This window comes from Syzygium oleosum, unplaced genomic scaffold (assembly GCF_021117445.2).
Source record: "Syzygium oleosum isolate NSW1041296 unplaced genomic scaffold, Sole_v2.1 Sole_v2.20, whole genome shotgun sequence".
Taxonomy (NCBI): Eukaryota; Viridiplantae; Streptophyta; class Magnoliopsida; order Myrtales; family Myrtaceae; genus Syzygium; species Syzygium oleosum.
Window position 1 is genome coordinate 520,851 of NW_026607504.1, and position 9,152 is coordinate 530,002.

Below are 9,152 nucleotides of genomic sequence, written 5' to 3' on the forward strand. Positions count from 1 at the left end.
CAGAGTAATATATTTACTGGTCAGGAAGTGTTAGGGTTTACTAGATCTAGGGGGATCAAGATGCTTCATTCAACTCCTTACTACGCTCAGGTGAATGGGCAAGCGGAGGCATCAAATAAGGTTATTATTAACCTTATTAAAAGGCATTTGGAAGAAAACCCTAGAGAATGGGATTCACTCTTGTCGACGGTATTATGGGCCTATAGAACATCGAAGAGATCAAGTACGGGAGTCAGTCCATACATGTTAACTTATGGTCAGGAAGCTATGCTACCTGTAGAAATTACAGTACAATCATTAAGAGTAAAATTACAAGGGGGCATGTCCAAGGAAGAGTATGACGAGTTGATGTATGGAAACATCGATGAATTGGGAGAAAGTAGAGTTATAGCTTTGGAGAAATTAATTGCTCAGAAGAATAGAGTTGCTAAAGCATATAACAAACATGTAAAGGAAAAACGCTTCGATATTGGTGATTTAGTTTGGAAAACTGTTTTGCCAGTAGGTTTGAAAAATGAAAAGTTTGGAAAGTGGTCACCAAATTGGGAGGGCCCATATTTAGTTACACAAGTTTTAAATGGAAATGCTTATCATTTGATGGATATTGATGGGTTTGGAGAAATGCCTAGATCAATCAATGGAAAATATTTAAAGAAATATTATCCTACTAAGTAGGACATGAAGGAACATCAAGGAACTAATAATCATTCAACATAAGAGTCCAAAGAGTCCATGAAACAAGCCGGCAAACAGAATGGTTGAAGGGGACGAGCTAGCTAAACTGGGAGGTCGGATCTACAAAAACAGTTTAGGCATCATTACATGATCAGTTTACACCAATATGACACCTAAACTTGTTTACAAAGCTACACAGACGACTCTCCAGATGACGATTTTCTTCTTCAGCATGGAAGCAGGTAGAAGAGCTGGTGTTCCTGGCCGAATAAGCCTGGTTACACTCTGTTTCTAGTTCTGTGAGCTTGGCAAAGCATGCGTTAGGCTGCTCGTCCAAGTAATCCACCAACGACCTGCAGGAGTTGATGTCCTCGTCTATCTAGGCTAGCAGTTCAATCAGTCCCTTCTTCTCTGTCTCTTCCGCTGCTCTCTCTTCGAATGTCAGTTTGCCTCGGAGACGACGGGTGGTGATGTCCAGTAGATCGGCTTTCGCTTCTCTTGTTCAGGTCAAACTACTTAGTCCTGCATGAGCGGGTTCCAGAACTTTGAGCCGGTCAAAGTATACTTTCTCAGCTTGGGTGACAAGGTTAACCTTGTTGAAATAGTCACCCTCAGCGATTGCATGCTGTTCGATTATCGTTCTGTTGTCAGAAAAGGCTCGAAGACCATAGGGAAAAATACTGCAAAATTCATTAAAGTCAAATCTAAAAGGATGGTCAGGTGGAAGGAACTTAGGTTCAGCTTCTTTGAAGAAAGTAAAGATTTCATCCACAGCCCGGGATTCGATAGACAAATAGGCGTAGGTAAAGGACAAGCGACATAAGATGTCATTCCACAAGGAGATAAACTCCTCGGTGAAAAGCGAAGCATGTGAAGATGAGGAAGAGGAAGATTTGGCCATGGTAAAGCTAGTCTGGAATATGGAATGATCGGATGAAGGTGGTAGGTTAGTAAGACTACAAAGCAGTGGTTTAAATAGAGAGCCAAAGCAGATAGGCACGATAAGAAGTCTGAAGGACTTGAGCGACGTGAGTAATGAATGTAACTGACAGGTGCTTTGAACTAATTGGAGAGCAAGAGCACGTCGCGACGAATTATTAATGCTGGTAGAAATGGAACGACAAGATAGGGTCATATAGGGGATCGTGTCCGCCGGCAATTTTTGCAAGAAAAGGTGGGTATAATGAATCAAGACCCAGTAACACTAAAGGGTTGTGTGGAAATCAAGCAAAGTGGAAATAGATGTAACTGACAGGTTCTTCGAACGAAAGTAAAGATATGTCAGGATATTATTGCTATCGAAGAGAATAAAATGGCATAGTGAGAGTACAGGAAAACGTGTGCAGCGAACACATCCGTAGCTTCTACGAGGAAAGGGTAGGAGCAGCTTATCAGAATTAATGGATATTTAAGATCCATATCTGCCAAGTACAGGAATATGAAGGGTTGCAATTATATGCTTCATCTGCCAGGAAGATGGATCATTATGACCAGCTATAAATTTGAGCATGTTTGACGTTTGAAATTGATATAATGCCGGTTGGATAAAGGATACTGGAAAAGAAGTAAAGCTCATTGATCAAGCATGTTTAGTGAAAAGGAAAGTGCATATATTCAAGGGTTAAGAATACACTTGGACGTGAATAAAACAGAGATCCTAATATATACATTAAGTATTTACAAGGCAAACTGGACCTATGGCTACATGAAATGCTGTTCAATTCCTAGACAGAAGTTCTGTAAACGTATTTCTAGATCACAATTGGCTTCGAAAAATTGATCTTTTTCAGGAATGTTCTCTTGAAGTTCGTCTTCCATAGTTTTGCATTCAATCTCCAATTGTTCAACCTGTTTAAGTTGATCAGCTAGGCGCTGCAGTGGAATATCATCAACTGCTTGATAATGTGCAAGGACAGCACGTGCTTGTTCCAGATCCTCTTGCCTGTTCAGATATGATTTTTCCATCTGGTCGAAGGTATCGATACGATCCTGTCGAAACTTATAAGATGCCAAAGCTGAGTTAAAAGATTGAGCCAACTCTTCAACAGCGTATTCCATAGCTAAACAATCCAAAGGACAAAGTAAATTGGATAACTCGGTCAGAAGAGATTTAATTTCTGTTTCCATGAGAACATTATTAAAAATATGAGATAAACCAGGTGATAGTAAATCGAGAAATCGAATCCATTTGGGTCAGAATTCGTCATTTCCCCAAGATAGGGACGGTTTACCAAAAGGTCGCTTCGATGAACATGGAGTGTCATCAGGAACTGGGATATAAGTTGGAGAATGGACTTCGACAGGTGTGCCAATGTAAGTCTCAACTTCCCGTTTGTAAGACGTAACACTCATGTCTGCAAGACAGGAAACAATAGAAGATGAAGTTTAAAGTAAATAAGAGATTAACTTTATGTGGGTTGGAAACTAAAGGTGATACCTTTATCGGATGAATATTCTGATTCTGAGGAAAGATCATCGTAGTTAGATGATAAGTCACAAGGCCTTTCAAATGGGTGGTTTAATCCAGGGAGACAGTGAGTAACTTTGGACATCACTATATCGACGTGTGAAGAAAAAACATATGATCGATATTCCACCCACCATTCATCGAAGGCATCGGTACTATGCGGATCTCCGGCAAAATGTATGTAGTCAAATCTTCCAAGAATGGTACGAGTAATTTCATTACAGCAAGAAATACTTCCTTCATTGATGAAACAATGACTACTAGTACGAGAGAAATGATATTCCATGGAGTAAACAATAGGAGCTGGAATACCTTGGGTAAGACCGAATTGACGAGAACAGTAGTGCGGATTGTATACCTCGAACCCTGGAAAAAATTGGCCTTTGATTGAGAAGTCCACAATTAGATCGCAAGGGGTGAGAATGCTTTTCCAGAAGATACAGGCATCGGATTGATCATAAGAAGGGCTAGTCTCAAGAACATCAACGCAAATTCTATAGAAGATAAAGTTTCTCGATGAAAGCAAATATTGAAGGAAACCCTCGAAGAGGGAAGTTCCTATTAAGGGGTAATAAAGAGGACGACAAAGTCTCCAAAGACCAAATTCCTTTTCGATAGGAGGAAGATCAGCCTCAGACCAGTAAACAGGGGGTATTCCTACATCAAAGAAGAGATCAGGAAAATACATACGACACCATCCGTGCACCATCCATAGAGGCCCAAAGAAAGGATCAGGATGCGCATTAGAGAAAGAGGTCTGAACATCTGTAAGAGATCGATAAAGAACAGCAAGAGCAATTCGATCGAGACCAACATCAAGACCATGAGAAAGCATGTGAGCAATGTCGAGGAACTCAGAAGAAACTGATAAAGTTGGTGTGCAAAAAATGTACCGTGAAAGCCAACATAGAAGGAATGCAACATGTTCATCAGAATGAATTTCCCCCTCAGACTTAGCAAATTGGTCCATAAATTCATCATAAGAAAGATTAAGAGACGTAGAGTTTTGAGAAGGCAGACATTCAAGGACCTCTTGACCTCGGAATTCAACAAAAGACGAAAGGCCCGTTAAGGCCTAAATATCCAAAAGAGTGATGGTTACTGGACCACAAGGAAGGAAAAAATAATGCGAAGAAGGTGACCAAAAGGTACAGAGACTGCCAATAAAACCATACTTCATTGGATTGATAGACATGCAACAAAACATCAGAGCTGTGTCAATTCGAGCTGATTGCCATTTGGACTTCATCGCACCACGCAGGCGTTTATACCATTGAAAAAACCTCCTATCAAAACCAGGATAAGAATTGAACCTATAATTGGAGGTCAGCCAAGCATGAGCATGAATGCGACTATTGTTAGTGGGAAGAATTTCTTGATAATGGCAAGGAAAACATTCAGTGAACATAGGAGGGGCTGGAATAGATTTGAGATAAGGACCCAGTATAATGTGATCGTTGTTAGTGTGATGATCCATAAATGACAAAGAGATACGACCTTTTGTTTCGTACACTTGAAGATCATCAAGACGATTCAAGAACATAGAAGGTGAGGCATGAGAAAAGAAAGGAAAGTTGGATGCCATATTTGAGACGGATGAAGTAAAAATGAAGGTCGAAGGGTATAAATAGACCCAACGTGGTAATCAACTTCACCCACGATCGGGAATGTGGAGAAATTTGAATGAAAATGTTCCCGCTGAAAATAAGTTATTGAAAAGGAATATTAAGATAAATTCAAAAAGAAATGGAGGTCACTTTATTGATTAGAAGTTCTCTTGGGGAACAACAATTTCTTTACATCACTTTGGAGGGACAACATACTACGGTCAAATTGACCATTCTCGGTTATATACTTGTTTTTGGTACGTCGATTTTCAGCTTCTAGTGCCAGTCGACGTCGATGCTCAGTCTGCTTGAGGTCTTTGAGAGTGGTAATATCTTTGTCAAAGTCCATCTCCAGCTCAAGCCTCTGTGTGTGCTTGAGTTTTTGCGTATCTCGAAGAAAGGCCAGTTTCTATTCAATTTCTGCTTTCTGCTTCTCAAGATGACGTTCCTCCTCATCAAGTCCAGATATCTTTTCAACCAGGGTATGAAGGTTAGTCTGCTTTTCCTTTACAGTATGACTGAGCTCGTTTATGGTTTGATTATTCTCGGCAAGAGGTTGATCAGAAAGAGTTAAAGACATAATTAGGTCATAATTACGTCGATAAGACTCTATCCTGCTGACAAAAGCCTTTGAAAAATCATCGAGTTTGACCTTCAGCTCAGGGGGCAGTATTTCACTAGGTGCAGCACTACACAGCTCATCGAGTAGAAATTTCAGTCGATCAAAAGCTGTCTGATTGCACAGAAGCATAGGAAAACCGCCACGAGAAAGATCTAAAAGTCGTAATAGCTTATCTCTGACCTTTTCAATGCCCATTTGCCCTGAGGAAGATGCGTCCGAAGTAAAACCCAATATGTGAGAAGCCTCATTTAGCATGCGCTTAGTCTTCAAAAGAGATTCTGGGGAATTTATTTCTTCGGCAAAAGGAATTGAATGGCTCGAGGAAGGCTGTGTCAAAGGAGCAGCAGCATTCTGTATTGGGACAAGAGCAGTGGCCAGGGCCAAAGTTGAACTAGAAGGGTCGGCTTCAGTAGAATGGACAGGGGAACCAGAGGTGATGTGACTATCAATGGGTGCAGTACTGGCAGTTGTTTCAAGTTCTGAAGTTGCTTGAATTGGTGGTACCGAATCATTTAGAGATCCTGAAAATAGAAAGAAATCAGTCGTTGAGACACGATATGAATTGTGACATATTATTATTACGCAAATACCTTGTTCTGGCGCTGTAAGGAGTAATATGGGCTGGTCAACAGTAGCGACTTCAAGAGCCGGATCAACAGAGAGTCCTGCTATATATATAGAGATTGTCAGTAATGAATTACCAAAAGATTCATCACTTTGCATTAAATAGAAAGAACAAGTAAAGAAGGGCACAACAAAGATATACCATTTGAATTGTCTCCAGAATGGGTGAGATTGACCTGAGAATCCGAAGCTTCTACAGGATTGATAGTGGCCATAGAAGAGGAAGCCGATGTAGATGAGGGGATAAGACGTTTTCTTTTGATCAATGCAGCAATCGGTTCTTCGTCTGCGTTCTCAATAGATTGACTAGATGATGGGGACCCTAGAAGAATAAACATTAGGGTTAAAAAATGATGTGGGAACCATATGAAACAGAAAAGACTGCAACAAAAGAATACCTTGCATCGAATCAGATTTCCTCTTGAGAAGAGGTGTGTTATCATCAACTTGGGGTTGATCCATTGCGGTGGCGCAATACAATCGGGTCCGAATAGGAGCACTTCTTGGGGGAACCACTTTCTTAGAAGGATTTGTCGACTTGGCCTTAGGAGTTTTGATTTATGCCCCCTGAGTTATCCGCAATGGTTCTGATTCAGGATTTGGAGCATCCCGTTCTATGGAAATGCCCTTTTTACCCTTCTTACCTTTGCTTCTTGGCTTAAATACGCCTCCTGCTATTCGACTCAGCATGTTTTGAGTAGCCTCCTCATAAGGGCTTTCCAGACAGAAAGAAAGCCACCAAGAAGTCCATGCAAGAGTACATCCAGGCTTAGGCTCGAAGTCATTAACATCAGGGGCAAATTTGGCATATATAAGCCGAGTGATTTCGGCACAGCATGCGAAGGGGGCATCATTCTTGAAAGGATATTTTTGTTTCACCATGCTTGGGAATTCAAGAGAATAAGGAATTGGCATGGGAATGGCTTGAACTAAACCAAACTGCCTGGCGCAGTATTGAGGAGAATAAATCTCAAAGCCATAGTAAAATTTGCCTTTCTGGGATAGCCTTAAAGGAAGGTCTACAGGAGTAAGGATGCGTAGCCAAAAGTCAATTGAATTGAGGCGAGCTATCGAATCAAATAAGTAATTGAATTCATTTGCATCATAAGCAAAAAATTCAATTTCATTAGAGTGAACTGTCAGGAGTTTATGAAGGTAAAAAGCAAAAGGAGAAAGATTCTCTGAAATACTTAATGAGGAATAACTGAGTAAACGACACCCAAAGGGAGGAGGTGTTGGTAGCTGGAATTCTAGAGAGAAATGATGACGAAAAGTGCAAGGAGTGTGAAAGAAAAGGAAAATAATGCACCATCCAGCATTGAAGAATTCAGAATGACCAAAATAAGGTATCTTCTTCTTTAGATGTCATCGATGAAGATGCATGAGTTATTCCTCGATACAAAGTGCCTAGCATTAATGGTGCCAAAGCAAGTGTTTTACCGGCAGCAAGATTGGCTGCGAGTGGTAAGAAATCTTTGGAAATTTTCAGTGTGGGGGCAAGGAAACATATTTAGACAGCCAAAAGAGAAGGAAACAGGTACGCTCATCAGGAGTTATTGGCTCAGTACTAAGAAAATATGTTTCCAAAAATCTACCATAAGCAAGATGTTCATCAGGAATAAAGGGTACTGGTATCGAAGCTATGTCACTTATGTGGGTCCCAATCAGAGGAAAATTAGTAATGGCATATATGTCCAACAGAGTAACAGACATAGGGCCCCAGGGAAAAAAGAAACAATTGGTCGAAGGGGACCAGAAACTAATAGCAGCACCCAGAAGCCCTAGATCTAAATCATACGACAGCATGCTGACTTCTAGAGCGGTATCAATACCAGCTCTTATCCAAGCAAGGCGAGTAAGTATATCTCCCTTTAGTTTTACATACCAGCGGTGAAAACCCATCTCAAGAGAAGGAAACCCCCGAAATCGTGAGTTTTCTGGAAACCAGATGTCTGCAACCGACGACTTCCGAACAGGAAGCAGTTCCCCTGTCCTCTTTGGAAAACAGGGACGAAGAGAAACGAGAATCTGTTGATGATCATGAAAGCAAAGACCCAAAATGAGTTGGTTGGAAGATTCATCGACCAAGTGTAATAATCGAAGGTCACAGTTTGAGGATTCTTGATCATGACGTAGTTGATCAAATTTCTCAATGTATGATTTGGGAGAATATTTGCGGGCCATGAGCGCAAATTGAGTGAAAAATCTGAATGGAAACGAAGAGGAAAACCTAGAATCGAAGAAGAAGACGGAAGGTCAAAAGTTGCAATTTTTCGCCAAGATACGACGGTTCAAGTGATTCGCTATCATGAAGATCTGCTAGGTCATAAATGATTGAGGTGACGTGTCAGAGAAAAGCGAAGCGTTTCAGGAAGGATGAGCAAATACAAGTTACAAGGCATTGAGAGTAAGATTATTCAGGTCAAAAATTTGTTTTAAAAGAATTAAACAAAAGAATTAATTCTTTTAAAAGGGGGCATATGTTGACACTTGAAATTAATTAGAGATTTCGTCGTGAGAATATATGAATAAAACGACAAAAGATGACATCACCTGTACTAAAATGACAACTGGTAGGTACGTACAGTCATAAGCGGGAAATTTGAAATTCAGAGAGAGGGGGATCAAGAATGCTGAAGGTATTTTCATCGAAGTATTGACAAGGAGAAGAATGAATATCAAGCTATGAGAGATTCGATGAAGGCCTTTGCCCCAGAAAAGACAAGTGCTCAAAGTGTTTCTCATCGATGAAATCGATGAAAAGGGTGATGAATGTCAAATCAGAAAAGCTCGATGAAGGTCCTTATTTCTGTTAAACAGGTGTCAAACGGAGAAAAGCTATGAAAGATTCGATGAAAGCCTTTGCTCCAGAAAAGACAAATATCCAAGTGCTAAAGGTGCTTTTCATCGATGAAATCGATGAAAAGGATAATGGATGTCAAGTCAGAAAAGCTCGACGAAGGTCCTCGCTTCCGGTGGACAGGTGTCAGACGGAGGAAAGGCTCGACGACGGTTATCATCCCGAGAGACAGGTGTCAAACGGAGGAAAATTTGATGATGGTTATCGTCTTGAGAGACAGGTGTCGAACGGAGAAAAGGCTCGATGACGGTTATCATCCCGAGAGACAGGTGTCAAACGGAGGAAAGCCTCGACGAC

General features: G+C 40.8%; 1 protein-coding gene across 1 annotated transcript; it reads left to right on the forward strand.

The window, feature by feature from the left end:
* Window positions 1-60: 60 nt before the first annotated feature.
* Window positions 61-675, forward strand: LOC130140629 (uncharacterized). Its single transcript, XM_056320548.1, has one exon. It carries the CDS (start codon window positions 61-63, stop codon window positions 673-675), a length of 615 nt encoding a protein of 204 aa, XP_056176523.1.
* Window positions 676-9,152: the final 8,477 nt, after the last annotated feature.

What these genes read in the sequence shown, in the direction of transcription:
- LOC130140629 (XM_056320548.1), top strand. Translation starts at nt 61, where the DNA reads ATGCTTCATTCAACTCCTTACTACGCTCAGGTGAATGGGCAAGCGGAG.